Below are 18768 nucleotides of genomic sequence, written 5' to 3'. Positions count from 1 at the left end.
TGTGAGTAGATTTTTTTGTGTGACAGTAATAAATGACGAGTGACTTAAATCCAGTATGAATTAGCAGAGTGCATAGTTTTCAGACTGACAGTGATACTGTACCATGTAATGATTTTAATTCAGTATGAATTTACAATATGTATATATTTAATCCAGTATGAATTAGCAGAGTCTGTAGCAGACACACTGTTTAACAGCCGCACAGAACTGAGTTTACGAACAAGTTCTGAACAGTTACACCAAGTAAATAAGTGTTTACTGCAACGGGTAAATAAGGTTTAGCAGGGTAATTTGTACAATCCAAACTCATTAGAAGATATCTTACTCCAATTACATAGTTAAAACCAACAGCATAAAAGTAAACAGTGCTGTTTACAGAAGCACTTCTGATTAGCTTGGGTATAATGGCTCTAATTGCAGGGGAGGGGAGTTTCTCCAAGAGCGTGACACATCAGTCATGTCTCTGGATGTGATTACACCCCATTAATTACACACAGACAACAGAGAAACAAAGCAATCCAACATCGCGGCGGGTCTCAGCGGGCTGCGCCGGTGCTGGAATAATCCGCCCCATTGGGTGTCAGGAAGAAGCAGCTGAAACAGAAGCAAGAAGGAGCTGAGTTTCATCCAAGAGGGAGAGCTAACTAGAGCTAATATAGACTGATATAAACTGATAATGTGGTTTTAGTGCTTTTTAAAAACCCTGGAAGGGGTGCAGGTGCCACAGTCCTGAACAATTCTAACTTTTTTCACAGGAAATCAGAGGTTCTCGCCCAAGAACTGCTCTCGTTGCGGCCCCCATTAATCTTGCTGGTTTGGAACCAATAAACCAGTGACACAGGCAGTGAAAGGGAGGGGCCCTAACATTACAGTGAGAAGATGTTACAAGTAAATGCAGGGCAGGAGAACCCCAGCAAATACAGCAGCAATGAATAATCAGTGGTCCGAAAAAGAAGCAAATGCATTAATTGCAATTATATAGATGACAAGTCTCTCCAAACCATCACTGATTGTGGAAACTTCACACTAGACCTCGAGCAGTTTGGACTGTGTGTCTCTCCACTCTTCCTCCAGACTCTGCTCCCTTCATTTACAAATGAAATGTAACATTTACTGATGATCAGTGATGGTTTGGAGAGACATGTCATCTGCTGGTGTTGATCCACTGTGTTTTATCAAGTCTTAAGTCATTAGAGTCAGTTTTTTCCTGGAAAATCTTACAGCACTTCATGCTTCCCTCTGCTCTGACAACTTTTATGGAGATGCGGATTTCATTTTCCAGCAGGACCTGGCTTAAAATAGATCACTCTATGTTTGTGTAACACAACTATATTATATATGAGTTTGAGATGCACTAGTATATGTTTGCTGACTTCATAGCTGTTGGGACTCTCAAACCAGTAAAAATATGGGTCCATTCTTAGAAGGTTCTCAAGTTTCAAGAAACTAGCACCAGTAATAATTTGGTGTGGGGGGTTAAAAAAGTGATAAGTAAAGCCTGTCATAATAATTTCGTTATCGAAGTAAAGGACTTATTGGCCCTGCTGCTAATATCCTGGTGTCCTCCCAATTTAGCTAGGCCAATTGTCCCACCCATTTATCCCCCATCACAAGTGATGCCACAACAGCAGAAGAGTGAAGACTAGCACATGCCTCCTCCGATACATGTGAAGTCAGCCATCGCCTCTTTTTGAACTGCTGCTGTTGCAGCATTACTAATGAGCATCACAGCGCGCACGGAGGAAAGCGCAGCAACTTGGTTCTAATAAATCAGCTCACAGACGCCTCATGCTGATCAACATCACCCTAGTGATAAATGATGAGGGGAAAGCTTGTGGAAAAGGGGAAAATATACCCCACCTAAGAGAGAGCAAGGTTAAATGTGCTCTCTCTCTTAGGGCTCTGGCAGCTGATAGCAGGTTGCATAACCGGGATTCGAACTTTTCCAAACATATTGGCAGCACTTTAGACTGCAGCATTCTTTAGCTTTAGCTATCCATGAGGCATGGCAAAGTATTAATATCATTTGATTCAACAGAGAAGCTAGGCTCTATTACAGATAATATAGTACTTTACAGAACCAAAAGTGGCACTTCTGTGGCACTGCTCAGAGTACCCTTTGAGGTACATTTATTTCTAAGAGTGTCGACTGGGCCTCTGAAACACTCTTCCTGTAATTTCTCTTCTTCCAAGACATTTCCATCCCCTGTGAGGCCTGCAGAATGCCAATGCTCGGACTCTGCTGTGCTACATTCTTGTGTATTCCACAAAGCGTCCACCACCTCCCTCCTCATCTAATGAAACCTGGCCAAGCTGAACAGTGTCCAAGCAATTATCCAGCAGAGAAGCAGGTGGCAGAAGGCAGAGCAGAGCAATGGTCTTCATAAGTATTCAGACCGGCCATTTATAATGGATGTCTGCAAATCAGCAGGTTGGTTGTCTGAACAGATTAAGCTTGGCCTCACACTAAATTACAAATCATTGTGGACTGTCTGCTGAAAAATCAATGCTAATTTAGTCCAAATAATTAGTGACACGGTGACAAAAACACATGATTCCAGTAAAGATTTATCCTATTAAACAACTAAAATGTGATGAAACTATTAAAAAGTGAGCCCTGTCATTTTTAATGGAATGTATTCCTTAGAGAAATTCATTATCTACCCAATCAAATCTACCAACAATGCTCTGCTGGCCACAATATTTTTTCTGGGAGATAAAAAAAAAGTCTGGTAGGATGAACAGGAATTATCATAATTAGCAAAAAGCATTTTACTTTGCCTGGATGAAACCATCACTCTCTGGTAGCTTTTAATCACTAAACTAGCTTCCTATAAAATATTATCCGTTGGGAATTTTCCACACCTGAAATTCTGGACCAGAGTCCAACATAGGGTTTGTCTGATTGTTACACTGAATATATTTAGTCTGGTTAATTTAGTAATTTAAGTACGAGCACTAAATAAGGCACACCAGATATAAGGCCCACTATCAATGAAGTACTATCAAGTTTTCTGGTCTATTTTCTCACATAAGGCACACCGTATAATAGGCTGTGCTATTCAACACTAGTAAGGAACAGGGGTGTCTCCATGTTTCCCTTCTAATTTAGCAGGTCTGGCTGCTGGGTGGTGGTGGTGATAGTGAAAATTACGAAAAGTTAAGCAAAGTCAACAAAACTGTGATTTTTCTGTAAGTCAAATACTTGCTGAATGTTAATCTATCAAATTTCTCTTCTCAAAACTTAAAAAATTCTATTTAATTTTTATCTTTATTTTAACAATTGCTCTTTGGGTATAACTGGACCATGGGAATACAATTTCATTCCACCTCATGTCCCACATGTGATGTGAAATGAGAATAAAGTCACCTTGAATCTTTGGATCCTTGAATGTGAATGATTAAAACAATTTACTTTAATAATGAAATGTTCAGGAATCAATAAATTCATATATATATATATATATATATATATATATATATATATATATATATATATATATATATATATATATATATATACAGATAGAAATATAATTTTCCTTATTGCTGTGCAATCAACAGTTCAATCTTTCTATTCTAGAATTCCTATTCATTCCTATACACTGTAATTAACATAAATATATGTGATTTGTACTATGAGCTCAGTGTAGTGTCATATAATTGCCACTAGATGGCACACTCATACATCAAAGAACAATCAAACTGCAGGATATTTGCATTATATTACATATAAGAAGCAGAAACTGTGCTAAAATATAATTAAACTAAATACATGTAAGTAAAAACAAATGCAGTGACCAACCAACAAAGAATAAAAAAAGGTTAATTTTAAAATACAATTTAACAAGAACAGTTTTAGTAGAATAGTGCTGATTCTGTCCATTCTGTATCTGAAACCTCCTTGAAATTGTGGATATGGCTACCTGTAAATAAATGATTCATTATTAGTATGATTATGTCTATTTTGAAAACAAAATAATGATTTGTATTATTTATAGACAGGTATGTTACAACAATTTGTATGTCAATTATGGAATCACCCAAATTGATGCAAAAATTATAATAGTAAAGCATGGCTGTCCTTATATTTGCTAGATATAATATAATTATTGTAAGTGAATGCATTTATTTTATAAATTAACTAAAATAAAAAACAGCAACTGATTTGAAGCATTAGTCTGTGTTTTTTTTTTTTTTTTTTTTGTTGCTACAGGGCTCTTATCTGACTGACAGCGGTTTTAACCAATGAAAGCTTTTTAAAATCGATTCTGCTCACGTGTCTGTGTGGACCCTTCTCCTGATTTTGAGATGGGTGTAGTAATGAGTCGATCAAAAAAGTCATAGGACAATCTAACCAATCAGATTCATGATTTTCACAGCGGGGGTGGGGCCATGGCTGCCTAAACCCTTCTCAGCGCTCGAATGAGGGGGTTACGCTACATGCATTGATTAGTCGTAAAACGGAGCATGCATGCTGGATTAATTAAATATTTAGCTAAATATCATGGATATAAGACAGACATTGTGTTATATTATATTAAAAAGCCTTTTTAAAGGCTGCCCTTCAACGTGAAACTAAGTAATAGGCTGCCTAACTGGTGAGTTTTATGTGTGCTTAATGTTTTGGCTGTTCTGGCGTCCTGTAGGCATACAAATACAGCTGTCCTTGTAGGACAATTAAGCATTGATTGTTGGGTCTATTGTATACGTTTGTAGTTTGTAGCTGTATTTGTGGGCTGTTAATGTTCAAATGTATTAAGTTCATATAACTCAGTCAAGACACAGAATATATAGTTATTGTAGTATTTATCAATGCCCACTATATTCACTGCACGCCACTGAAGTGGTGGGTCATTATTCTCAGGAAGTGAATGGTGTGGTGGTGTGCTAGTGTGTGTTGTGCTGCTATAAGTGTCTCAGACACAGCTTGTTGTATTTGATCAGTGTATATGTGGTTTTGCCTGTTTCAGCTTTGTCCACTAGAGGCCAGCATTGCACAGATTTCAAGCCAAGCAATGACATCTTGAAAGAAACACAGTGTTGACAAGTGACTCACGATGGACAGAACTTACCTTCTACTCAAGAACAAGCTAAACTGGCCTGACATTTCTTGTGGGAGCGAGAAATGAGCTCGGGCATGAGGGATGAACAGCGCGGCACAAACTCGAGTCCTTCACTTAAGGGTTTTGTGGGCGTTTCATCAAACTAGATAACAAGGTGTCTAGACAGGCCGTAAAACATCCAAACAGAACAGGCTGTCTGGATTTTTCTGCTTTCAGCATACCTTCAGCAGCACAGGTATCTGTCTGAGGGAGCTCATTTCAGCACACACTGCCTTTCTCTGATATTTCCTGCAGAAGAAAGAAGAACATGATTAAATGGAAGACTTCTAAAGAGTGAAAATACATGAAGTTACATTTTGCCACTACATTTATGACAATGACCATGCTTAACAGGAGGGATAAACAATACAGTACCAGTTAAATGTTTGGTCAAATTCAGTGTTTTTTTTTTTTTGTTGTTTTTCGATATTTTAAAATGTTCTGCATTGTAGATTATTACTAAAGTCATCCGACTACAAAACAACATATTGAATTATAAACAACAAAGTGTTAAACAAACCAAAACATGTTTTAGATTTTAGATTTTTCAAAGTAGCACCTCTTACTCAGTTTTGCACATCTTGGCTGGATTTTCTTAGTCCCTTGGAATTCAGGCTTTCAGTTAACAGCTGTGCTGAACTCATCAAGAGTTAATTACTAAATTTCTTGCCTCTTAATGTTAGTTTGAGAGCATCAGTTGTAAAGTTGTGAGTTAGAGGTAGAGTTACAGGTATACAGTGAATAGCTCTATTTGAGTAATGCTCTAATCCAGATTATGACAAGAACTACTGAACTAAGTAAATAAAAAAAAATATGTTAAGCAATTAATCAGTCAATCAAAAAAAAAAAAAGCAACTTACACAGAAAGTACACAGTCCTCAAGTGCAGTCTCAAAGAACATCAAGATAATGAGAAAACTCGCTCTCATCAGGACTGCCCCAAGGAAGGAAGTCCAAGAGTTACCTCTTTTGCAGAGGATAAGTTCATCAGAGTTACCAGCCTTAGAAACCGCAAGTTAACAGCTCCCCAGTTAAGAGTCAACTAATGCTTCGTATATATCGTATTTTGGTTTGTTTAACACTTATGTAAGCTATAGGATAGAACAAACACAAATGGGTGGTCATAATGTTTTGGCACATCTGTGCATAGCAACATAGACTCAATTAATGATTTTGTCCATATCGCACAGCTCTACCTGCTGCTAATCTGCTAATATGACAGGATGGAAAATGAACCCCCTCCACTGCACCACATTTTTAGCATCCAAGCTGTGTTTAAACCTCATCTTTAATTGGTTTTGTAAACTAATTACCGAGCGCAGGAACTGAATTTCTGTGCTGAGGGCCTCACGGAGCAACTCCAGCTCTCCTTCCTTATGTGCCTCCAGCTCCTTCTTCAGTCTGCAGAGAAAACACACACACACACGGCCATATCTGGACTACTTCTCATCCTGACATTTACAGAGAAAAGCTTTTAGTTAAACTCAAATCTCATATTATAGTACTATACATGTAATAAATTACTGTATGTTTCACACTATAAGGCACACTTAAAATATTTTTTTCCTTATAATCCGCCTATAATCTGGTACACCTTATGTATGATTTTTTCCCGTCAGGTATTAAGGAGCAGTAAAGTCACTCCACTGAAGTACAGAGTTATACAGGAGTTTCAGTTTAGTTCTCCAGCACTGAGATTGGAGCAGTATAAGCATTAGCTGCTAACTGAACTAGCTCTTTTGAGGCGTTCAGAGGTGAGTATTTTTGGCCTGTAGCCTGCTGCTAACCCTGGCTAGCACTGCTGGAGCAACATTAACCTTGGTTGCTAACCACGCTGCTGCTGCTGCACCCATCCTTAGTGTAAAACTGGAAATCTGAGCTTACTGTAAATAAACAGTAGTGCTTTACACACCCAAATAAACAGTTTCCAGGAGAGAAATCTGTGTAGATTAATATTCAGTGCTCATTTGACTTTAAAGCTTAGCTTAGCTTAGCTTAGCTTAGTTTATCTTTACCGAATTAGAAGGAAAACATGACAACACCCCTGTTCCTTACTAGTGTTGCATCCTAGTGTGCACCTTATAATCTGGTGCACCTTATAGTGCGAAAAATACAGTATTGTTTTTTCACTTATTCAGCAAAACACCGAAAGCTCTTATTTTTGGCTGAATAATAATTTAGGTTGTCGAAATTTATTTTGTATGCCTATTAACAACCGCATCTAAAGTACAGTGTCATACATACATTATACAGACATTACAAAGTTTAAGCCATTCAAATTATAAAGGCTTCTCTTGCTATTCTTTTGACACCAGGTGCACAGAGATCTCAGACAAATAACTTCTCATCACGTCTCGTCGTGATACTTTTAATTAAAGCACTTCCGCAGACATTTTTTTTTCTGTTTCAAAGATGACTCTCATTTCAGCTTTCGTGCATTCAATTTCAAACAATCGATAGACAGAGGACAGGAAAAGAGCAGAGGCTTGCGTGGAGGGCAGACATTTAAGAGTGATTAATGATTACTCAGAGTATCCTGGGCCTCAGCCTCTTCCTCCCTGAAGCCTCATCTTCAGAACAGACGTGGGCTTTAATCCGGCCTACTGCTAATGAGAGAGATTTGTGTGAGCGTCCAGCTAGCCCTCCGCACTGCCCACGTGTGATTTACATGCCTGTGGAGGAAGCTTCCTGTCCAAGACAGGCTAATCATCGATCCCCTGTAATTCTGCCGGATCTCCACCTGCTGGCTGGACGTAGTTCAGAGGGATTTTTTATTGGTGTGGCTGACTCTGGAGCGGACAGAGTGGGTTCCATATCAAAGGCTTAATTAAAGGGATGGGCTCCTTGCTGTGTTATTTACACGCTTAGTGAAAGGAGGAGGAGAGGATGGAGAGATGTATGATGGGCTGCTGGCGGGTCAACGGAAAGCAGGCCGGAATAAGTCAATGGCGTGTCCAGTCAGATTGATATTTGATAGAGTCAGACCTATTTGTTAAAGTGTTTCAGTCAGGGCTCTGCTATATTAATGTTTCTGCAGATGCAGGTCGGCTATAAAACCCACTAGATCACTAGAGAGCATGCTGGAGTGCAATAAAACACTACAAATGTGCAGGGACGGGTTACTCCAACACCAGCACTGGGATCACTGCATTCTCACAGCAGGCCAGATCAAACAAGTATCAAAAGTTTGGACACACATCTTCTTATTTAATGAGTTTTCTTTCTTTTTATGATTTTTTTACAATGTAAATTTAATATTAAAGACATTTATTCTATACAAAAACACATGTAGCATTATTCTGTAAACTAAAAGTGTTAAACAAACCAGAATATGTTTTATAGCTGTGCCACATTTCTCTTTGAGGACAGATCTGCACACTCTTGGTATTTTAATCTCAGTGTCTTCATGAGGGAGAGTCACCTGGAATTGTTTTCTCAGCGTCTTGAAGGAAGGAGTTCCTGGAGGTGCTGAACAATAGTTGCTGCTTTTCCTTCACGCTGTGAAAGAAGCTCCAGCTCATCCCAAATAAATCACCTCAAATCACCATCTCAGTTCATCAGGTTTAGATCAGGGGATTAACATGGAGGACAAACACCTGTTTTACTGTTTACTATGTAATTCCATATGTGTTCCTTTATTGTTTTCATGTCTTTAATATTAATCTACAGTAGTAGAAAATAAAATACGTTCATTTTTATGCACAATAATTTAAGGCATCCTCTTAATGATAATAGTTTCTTATGTTGAAAGCATAGAAATTGTGATAATTGTTATATCAGAAGTGATGTCAAAAGAAACTGTATATTGTGAATGTCAATTCTTGAAAGTGCACAATGGAAAAAATAGACACCCTTTCTTTTAAGAAAATTCAGCTGCTTTTTGGTTCACCAATAGTTGGCACGTGTTCAAATGCACACACAGCAGCTTGTGTGTTCCTCCAAGTGCTTTGAACAGAATTGGACGCTGTAGAGCAGCCACACTGTGGAGCATAAGGTCGCCACGCCAATGCCAAGAATCAGACTGAGGAGTATAAATCCAAGACTGTGGCTCTGAAGAGATGGATTCCTATTAATGTTTTAAGGCACTGTTGAGTATGTCAACCATTTTTATTTGAGCCATGTGACACACTCACAACCCATGACCACATGAGGTGAACTCATGGAGTAACAACATAACTTTACATAGGGCTAATATTCATGAGCAAGAGCCAAAATCTGTCTTTTTTCAGAGACATCTAATTCAGTGATCTAAAGCAGGGCTAAAGAGAAACACCTGAACACTTTTTTTCCACAAAAAAATGGCTCACATCATGCAATTATATTAGAGACCACAACTAGGCTGTTTAAAATGAATGAAAAAAACGATAAAATGAGACATTTAAGAACAATAACTGCTTACCTGAGGCAGGTGCTGTCAGTCAGTGGTTTCTGACTGGCTGTGAGCTTCTCCGCCTTCAGAGACTCAGTGAGAGCTGCTGCCTCCTCCAGTTCTCTCTCCAGCTCTTCAGAAATAAAGCAACACATCACAGTATGAAAATTTATGGTCAATGCAATAATATAATACTGAACATTACCATTAATTGATCATAGATATGACATTAAATGCTGTTTAGCTATGATAGTAACTGGTAGCTGGTAACACAAATAGATATAAATGGACTAATACTTTAAGAGTGAGACTAATCTTGTTTAACTACTTTAGCAGGCTCTAAGAACAATGAGTAAGAGAAAAAAAATGAATTAACTTACTACAAACCTACTGTGAATCTTTTACACCCATGGCTCCAACATGCATCCAGCTTGCTTTACTTCCAGCGCTTTGATTGGCTTATTGCCTTACATTTGGAGGCAGAAACTTTACTTATGAGTAAAATAATGTAGACTTGACTAAAAAATGATTAAATTAGTTGGCGACTATTTTAATAATCTATTTTAATTGATTTTAATAAATGTAATCGATTAGTTGCAGACATAGCCAGATGGTTGGGATATCAGATTTCCATAGCAGTGCAGGCATTTACCATTTCTTAATCAAGTGTCATATGTGCACCAAGAATATGGCATAGAAGTGATTACCCCCCACAATGTACAGCACAGTGGGTGGTAATGATTGTGACCGGTGGTGTCTGATTGTCCAGAATTGTCCATGCGAACAGACAAGTGACCAACACAGCAAAAGTCCATTTAATTTAGAATGTCAGTGTATTATAAAAGCTAACAAACCTACATTTTTTAATAAATTGTTGGCCAATACTGGTTCATAACCATCTGCAACATCAACATGTAACACACAGTTTGCTTCCTCGTCTACCTGTAAGCTGTGATTGCAGCTCCTGAAGCTTCATCTCCAAAACCCCTTGCTCTGAGCGCAACCATGAGCTCTCCTGCCACATCCTCTCCATCTCTAAACACCATAGAAAACCGTGATAATGCAAAACAAAATTTACAGCAGATATAACTGAATTATTACCTAATTACCTAGGACCCCCTATCCCCCCCAAGGGCCCGACACTACGTGGATGAGGACAAGCACATGCACCCTCTGACACATTGTAAATTGTCATGCACCACATCTTTTTTAACTGCCGCTAATACAGCATCACTAGGCAGCATCACAACACACTCTGAGGAAAGAGCCGGATCCCCAGCTTTGATACATTAGCCAACAGATGCCTGTGCTAAACAACAGCACAATGTGAGTAATCAGTGGAGAGAGAGCATCATCTATCTATATAGACAGAAAATGGTCAATTGTTCTCTCTCAGACTCCGGCTGCTGATGGCAAATCAGCACGATCTGGGATGTGATCCTCAGGCCGTAGTGTCAGCATCTTATTATCAGATTACCTTTGTTGAGTGCGTCAGCCTCCAGCTGAAGGCTCTGTATCTCAGATCTGGTCTGGTTCTGGAACACAATGTCCCTCTTGCTGAGAAGGTTGAAGTCACTGTTGAAGGTCACAATCTCCTTCATGAACTTCTCCTTCTCCTCCTCAGACTCTCTGTTCAGTCGGTCCTACAGGTTCCAAATTAGCACTATCAAGTCTTTCAAATCTTTATTTAGCCAAAAATTAAACTTACAATCAAACTCAATTGTCTTCTAATTATCACGATATGTTGGCTACAAAACTCAAGATACTTTGATACTCCATGTATCGTTCGGATACAGTACAATCAAAACAATACAACATATCGCAATATCAATATATTGACCCACCCTAGTTGTTACTATTAGAGATATCTGGAAGTCTGTGTATATATTTTCGAGAATTTGTGTGGAATCATATCAGACTGGCCAGTTGGAGGCATTTCAGAGATTACAATACATTTAAAACTATGTGATATATCGTGAAATCGATATACTGTCCCAACCCTAATTCACACAGCAGATAAAAGAAACTTACTATCCTGCTATCACACACTGAAACCCTCACTCACTTCTTTTGTTCATTTCCTCCTCATCTCACTGTTTTTTTTTTCCTTTTTTAACATAAATTCTGATCTGGCTGTTCAAATTGAGTCACATTGTCACCAATCTGGATTTTAGTACCATATAATAAAATGGCCCAATTTCAAAGTGTTTTTGTCATTCCCAATGCCACATATATAGTACATCTGTGTCACATAAGACAAAAAATATCAGATTTAGGCCACTTTTACCTGCTGTGTGAATGTGGTGTCTGCTTCTTTAGTTTTGCAGGGAATAAACAAACAGAAAATGCAATTGCAAACATTACTATTAACCTACTAAACCTGATAATTAAGAGGTGAGGTAAATCAGCTGTGCTTGAGAAGTCAAAGCACAAGAATAACCCACCCATGGTATAGGGGTACCTGAAAACCAGCTTGAGAACCATTTTTTCAGGGAATGAGAAGTGGTTCTTCTATTATTTCTGTTATTATATTGTATTTTTTGTAAGAATAGTCCCTAAAAAAATAGTTGCATATATTTAGATTTCATTACAAAATCCAGACTGCCTGCAAAATGTAAACTGCAGCTGTAAATAATTCTCACCGCAGCTTTGTGCTGATGTCATGCCTGCTTAAATCCCATAGCAATAATCTAACCTACAGATGTCTTTCACACCTACATATTAGAAATAAATAACTTATGGGGGCAGATAACAGCTGGAACTGGATGCTAGACTAGGCCTTAAGGACTGGTTCTGGGAGTGGTAACAAAAGCAAACCCTATGTTACTTTAAAAATCTAAAGCAAACGTTTGGTTCCACTTACCAGCTCCTGTTTGAGATCATTCTGCTGCTTTTGTAATTCCTCTCTTTTCTTCTCCATTTGCTCTTGTTGCTTCTTTATCAGATAGAGCTGCAGCGTGACTTCTGACTGGAGCTGAGCCTGCAGTCAAAGCTGAGTTAGTCTCTGTGCTGCTACAACTAAGATAACGTCTAAAACCAAGAAGTCAGAAGCACAGTCAAACGGCAGCTATTCGAATTCATAAAAAGGAATCCTTCTTGATTAACTTATGTCTTATTGAAGTCAAACGTGTAATAGCACAGTCCTGTAAAAAAGAGGAAGTCCTGGTCTACCACAGTGGATAAGAGTAATGACTTATTATAAAAAAAATAATAATAACCTATTTTATTAGGGGTAAAATTAAGGAATTCAGAGAGATTTGGAAGCTTACTGACTTTGACGACAGACAATTGAATGATTTGTATTTTGATATGATGTAAATATAGCCAGCTTGCTAACTGAAGAAGCCTAAAAAGGAACACCACAAAAGAGCTAGACATATCTGCAGTGTAACCCTGCGTTCACACTGGAATGAGGCGAGTCACTCGTGTCGTCCCACGTTTGTCGCTTGTGGGCGTGACAAAGCTCACAGCGCGCATGTATCACGGTCCAGGTTTCAACAAGAAAAAAGACCTAAAAAAAATGTTGTTGCTTCAACGGCCCTAAAAAAATGAATAATTAATATTATTTATTAAATGTGTGTTTGTATTAAATATGTATTAGATAACTAAAATAAGATCACTAAAATGGTAAAACATATATTGATTTTAATAAGACATGAATGTTTTTTTAATATAACATTCACCATCCAGTCATTTTTTTGTCCCGCTTGAAAAATATACATTTTGGAGGGAAAATAGGGCATAAATATGAGGAATCACTTGGTTTTCTCTACAATGGTAGGAATTAAATGCGAAAGGAACCAAAAGTTCATTGAGTCGAAGCTTGGGGACCTGGGACCACCTTGTATGTGATAGGTCCAAAGAAATGCTAGCAGCCAATTGGGTTAAATGTTGCTTAAATGTGTCATAATTCATTTGCATAAAGTTGAGGAAATTTCAACTCTTTGTCGCTTGTCATGATGACAAAACGCACATGCCATAGGAAATAAATGGCCGCCTGTCACATTTCATTGTTGACACAGGGTAAGAATTTTACAAAAGTAGGAACTATGAACATTTTCTCCTCCTTTTTTTCCCTCCTTTTTGTGTGTGATGTTGGTAAGTTGTAAACGTTCTTCATAAAACTCCTTCAATTTCTTCTGTCATTTAAAAAATCTAATAAAGACATTGTTAAATAAAAACAGTAGCTATTCAGACTGACTGATGTTTTCCTGATGAGCCAATAGCTTCAGCTTCAGCACTGGGAGATCCTGGTAAGGTGTGTAATGCTCATTCCCATCATTTTGTGTCAGTAATTAGAATAATGATGACCAATCAATTCAGGCCCCCCTGTCACACAGAGAGTACTGCAATCTGTCTCTTTATCAGCGTCACTCGGCTGTGAAAGGATTCAAGCTTCACTCAGGTAATTGAGTTCTCTCTCCCTCCACAGACACAAGCAGGATGGACATAATGCATAGAGCATTATATGAATATTACATGTCCCCAGCAGTTTTATGATATACTAGAATGCACAGTGTATATATATATATATATATATATATATATATATATATATATATATATATATATATAATATTATAATAATAATATATTATTAAGTAATATATTATGACTATAAAAGTAAATATAATTCAGGTCATACAGGCTCTATTATTAGATAAGGCCACATTTAAAGAGAAGCTGTTAGCTCCAGCCTGAATTCACTATTGTCTGTGCAATAATGGACTGTATGAAAGTATGAGAGAAGAAGCTTGTTATAACATGTATTGGCAAAAGTAAATGGTAATATTTAGGTTGACATTGTTGAGTTTTGAGCTAGTTAATTTTATATGTACACTACCAGTCATCATTTTTATTTATTTATTTTTTTTCTACATTGTACATTAATATTAAAGACGTGAAACCTATTAAGGGATACATATGGAACTATGCTGTGAACAGTAAAACTCAGGAACTCCTGAGATCTGTCCTCAAAGCAGGACAAATAAATGTGGCTACTAAGAAGAATCTAAAGTTAAAAAACATATTCTGGTTTGTTTAGAAAATACTTTTTACAATGTAAAAAAATCATAAAAAGAAAACATGTTGAATTAGACGGTGTGTCATTGTTATTTGAATTTCAGAGTATTAGAGATGTATAATGATATTAATTTCAACACATTTCTACATTTTTGGGCATAATAGTGAATAACATAATAGTGAAGGATGTTCTTTGAACTTGTTTGTTAAGTTTTGCTCTGCGAAATGCTTTGGGAAACAGAACTGGATTGATTTTAGGAAACATTTCTCTATAATGCTCTGTAATGTCAAACTTGTTTGCAAAAGTATTTTTTTTATATGAGCTTACATTTCTCTGTTACATTACAATATTTTTCAAACCTGTTTCACATTATGTTTCTCATTATGTAATATCTGTTTAAATCTCGCTGATTCTGGTCTCAATTTAACAAATCCACGTGAAAGTATTGGCATCCACAGATATGTACTGTACAATGGACATACAGGATACTGGTATTCACAATCCCCATACTGATGCATTCCCATTACGTTACATTGATTTTTTCCAGCTTTGTTATGTTAAATTGATTTTGTGTCAGAGTGATTATTAGTAATGAAAACTCAATAATAGCCTCAAATAATAATATCCATCCGTCGCCTCCCACTGTTGTCACGGATGACCCAGGCAGGGAGACGAGGAGGCGGACACAAGTGCAGGTAGGGTGAAAATAAATAATAATTTAATAAATAAATAACAAGAAAACGAGAAACAAGTAAACACTTAAACATAAAACAGGGAGATACATACAAGGAACTATGGAATAAACTAAATGACTGAAAATAACCAGAAACAAACGAGAGGAACCAGAGAACTAAAACAAACAAACTAGAGATAATAATAATGATAAACAGACAGGGAATATATACAAGGAGCTAAACTAGGAATCAACACAAAGCAGGGGTATGTACAAGGAACTAGGGAACACGGAAATAAACAAGAAACTAGAGATAAACAAAGGACAAGGGCTAAAGCTAAGAAAACGAGGGCTAGGCTAGAAAACACGAGAAGACAAAAAAACAACAGAGGAAGGTGCAAAGACCGACGGAGGACAAGGTGGCAGAGGAGGGCTATTTATAGTAACATAAAACACACTAGAATTGGAAACACCTGGGGAAGGGGCGGAGCTACAAATGAGAAACACATGGTGGAAATCTACTGACAGGAGACACAGAGAGGCACAGGTCACGTGGGGAAGACACACAGAGACATGAGACAGGGCTAAGACGTGACAACTGTATTGCACACATTTACTTCACCATTTAGAAAGCTCTGTCTGTCTGCAGGGTGTCAAAGAGGTAATTAAGGAATAAAGTCGTTAACTAATTACTGATCCAATAGGAAAATACTAACTCAGGTTGTGTTTTATGCTTTGTGCACGATGGGTTAACACATCTGATTGAGTATATTTCCACTCGAAACATGATGTACAATGTTTTTCAAAGAGCTAACTGAGCTAATTATAATCCAGCGGAAATTAGAAATTGATTTTGCAGCGCTGCCTGTAGTTGATCCTCATCTTTAATAAAGTCTTCCGAATACATTAAAATGTTTAATTCACAAAACCAATTGTTCCTATAACAGGAAATTCTCCATAAATATAAGCCTTACATAGAATTTTGCTAAACATCAGAATCAATTACAAAAAGAGTTTTATTAAATAAAAAAATTAATTATTATATTATATAAAAGTGGATCTTACCTTTTCATTCAGCTCAATATGTGCGTGTTCCAGCTTTTCAGTGAAAGACTTTATTTTCTCCTCAGTCTTGATGATAGCAGCTTTAACTAGTTGGAAAAAATAGAAGTACAATGTTATAAAAGAGTTTCAGTTTAGTTCTCCAGCACTGAGGGTGGAGCAGTATTAGCATTAGCCGCTAACTGCACTAAGCATTAGCTCTTTTGCCGTTCAGAGGTGAGTATTATCGGTTTGTAGCCTGCTGTTACCCTGGCTAGCACTGCTTGAGCAGCATTAGCATTAGCCACTGACCGCACTAGGCGCTAGCTCTTTCGCCGTAGCACTAGCAGTTAACCGCCTTAGTGGATATCTGGAAAACTAAGCTAACTGTGAATAAACATAAGCGCTTTTCTCACTGAAATAAACAGTTTTTTAGGAGAGAAATCTATGTAGATTAACATCCTTTTTTTTAGAATTACACTTTTGTTTACTTACCTTAGCTTTATTTCACTTAGTTAACCTTACCCCCCCACCACCCCTTTAGGACCTGCTGAATTAGAAGGGAAACATGGCAACACCCCTGTTTCTTAATAGTGTCGCATAAAATACCTTTTATCCCGCCTTTGCCTTATAGTGCAAAAAATACTTTTTATATTATAATATAATAATACTTATCATTAAAAGGAAGTGAAATACAAAATAAACGAGACAAGACTTGAGCTACCGAACGGTTAGCTAGCCAACTAGCTTGTTAGCAGTTAACAGGGAGTTAGCCATCTGTTAGCCACTAATTTAGCCACTAGCTAGCATTAGTTTACTTACTAAGGTTAGCTAACTCTAGCTAACATAGTTGCCTAAGCTAGTTAGTTAAATATCTAGCCAGTTTAACAGTTTATACCTTCATGGAGCTGGCGAGTGTTGTCTGACACTTGTTGCTCAGTCAGTAAAATCTGCTGAAAGAGAGAATCCAGACTCATATTTCCAATAAAGAGTAATATTTTAACAAAATTTAATTATCTATAAGTTAGCTTAGCATTAATTTCCTTCAGTCTTTAAACAGAAGTGTTTTCTTTTCACACCCATTTCCTGACAAAAGCTAGAAAGGCCAAATCCCGCCTCCTCCTATGATTGGCTGGAAGAACTCTTTCCTCTAAGCAACGATTGGTTAATAATTCCTACTTTCAGTTAGTGCACCCGTTTTCAGGCAGTAACAGTAATGGTCACTGTTATTCAAACAACACAGTGAACAAACGATGTAACTAACATTATTAAACAGTAGTAAACTGAAATATTTTAATATTACTTGTAATATTTTAATATTAATATTAATAAATAATAATATTTAATATTATTTCTAAAACATTCTATCACAACTTCAGGTGATTTGATAGATAGTGATAAATCATATTTATAAAGTTAGTTAGTGCACCCTTTTTGAGTACTAGTAATTAGTACTCAGTATTAATCAATTAATGTTAATAGTGATCAATATTAATGATCACTCAAAATTAAACTTTAAATGATAATGGAATTCCATCAAAAGCAGTGCATTTATCATAATTATCATATCAACAATATATATTGTTGATATGATAAATGCACTGCATTTATACATTAACTTAAATACATTCACATTCTTTCCTTATTATTTGGCCAAAAAGTTTATTTATTTATATTTTATTGATTTAGGTATTATTAATGTGCAATTATGCGTACATTAGGTTGTTTTAATAGCACCAGAAAAGTAACCTGAGGCCAGAATACAGGATACTATGTTATAAATGCATTAATGCATAAATGCAGTTACTTAGTTAGACCAGCACCTGGCCATCTCCTGAATCAGCTGCGTGAAGGAACTGAGCACAGTTAACTAACTGATGTGCTGTAAGAAATGTAACAGGGTGGTGTACACACTCTCTCGCTCCAGCTCTGTGATGTAAAGGACTACAGGCACTTTCTCTCCACCTCCACAAAGCCGCCCGTCATTCATCACAGGCCTGCTTCAAAGAGCTATTAGAGCTGCCAGCCCGGGTATTGTTTGACGTTTGTAGGCCCCGTCAGCAATCAATAATTTTAATTCTCTGCCGTTCGGTCCGTCAGGATTTGTCCCGTCATCCTTTACTTTGTCCAATTTCCTGAGCGCTGTGGGGAAGAGGGTTTTGATCCAGGGCCATGAAGCACATTAAAGTGTGAACGCAGCTCGTTTACGGCCCAGACTTTATCACTCTGACATTCATTTGCAAAATTAATAGTAAATATTGATTGAGGCTTTTCATATGTCTCAGGATTGATGTCGCGTACCTTCCTGCGGCTGACGATCCTCAGCCCAGTGCGCGAACCTGCTTACTCATCATATTCCAGTTTCTCACCATTAAAACAGGATCCTCACCCAACACACACTCCTAAATCACCAGCAGAAATGACGAGAAGCTCCATATCAAAGGTTACAAATCAGTCCGGTTATTACACATCGCTTCATTTTCTTTTCGACCCCCCGGCCTGAGGGGAAGTGTGGGGCCGTGCGGACCCCCCGCTCACGCTCATTAGAACTGAATGGA

At 37.4% G+C, this 18768-nt stretch overlaps 1 protein-coding gene across 3 annotated transcripts; it reads right to left on the bottom strand.

Moving 5' to 3' along the window:
* Positions 1-129: 129 nt before the first annotated feature.
* On the bottom strand, positions 130-17283 carry ccdc172 (coiled-coil domain containing 172). 3 transcript variants are annotated; one of them, XM_022685161.2, is made up of 9 exons: positions 17109-17283; positions 16235-16320; positions 12337-12453; positions 10951-11116; positions 10416-10508; positions 9504-9606; positions 6418-6505; positions 5288-5354; positions 130-594 (listed from the first exon to the last, which is right to left on the bottom strand). In XM_022685161.2, the coding sequence occupies exons 1-8, from the start codon at positions 17185-17187 to the stop codon at positions 5325-5327; spliced, it is 762 nt and encodes a 253-aa protein (XP_022540882.2). In that variant the 5' UTR covers positions 17188-17283; the 3' UTR covers positions 130-594; positions 5288-5324. The 3 variants fall into 3 exon arrangements, with proteins under 3 accessions (XP_022540882.2, XP_007260273.3, XP_049337406.1); XM_007260211.3 differs by lacking the exon at positions 130-594 and adding an exon at positions 3521-3926; XM_049481449.1 differs by lacking the exons at positions 130-594; positions 10416-10508 and adding an exon at positions 3521-3926.
* Positions 17284-18768: the final 1485 nt, after the last annotated feature.

This window comes from Astyanax mexicanus, chromosome 7 (genome assembly GCF_023375975.1).
Source record: "Astyanax mexicanus isolate ESR-SI-001 chromosome 7, AstMex3_surface, whole genome shotgun sequence".
Classification (NCBI taxonomy): domain Eukaryota; kingdom Metazoa; phylum Chordata; class Actinopteri; order Characiformes; family Acestrorhamphidae; genus Astyanax; species Astyanax mexicanus.
This window is presented reverse-complemented; position numbering and strand designations above follow the sequence as displayed.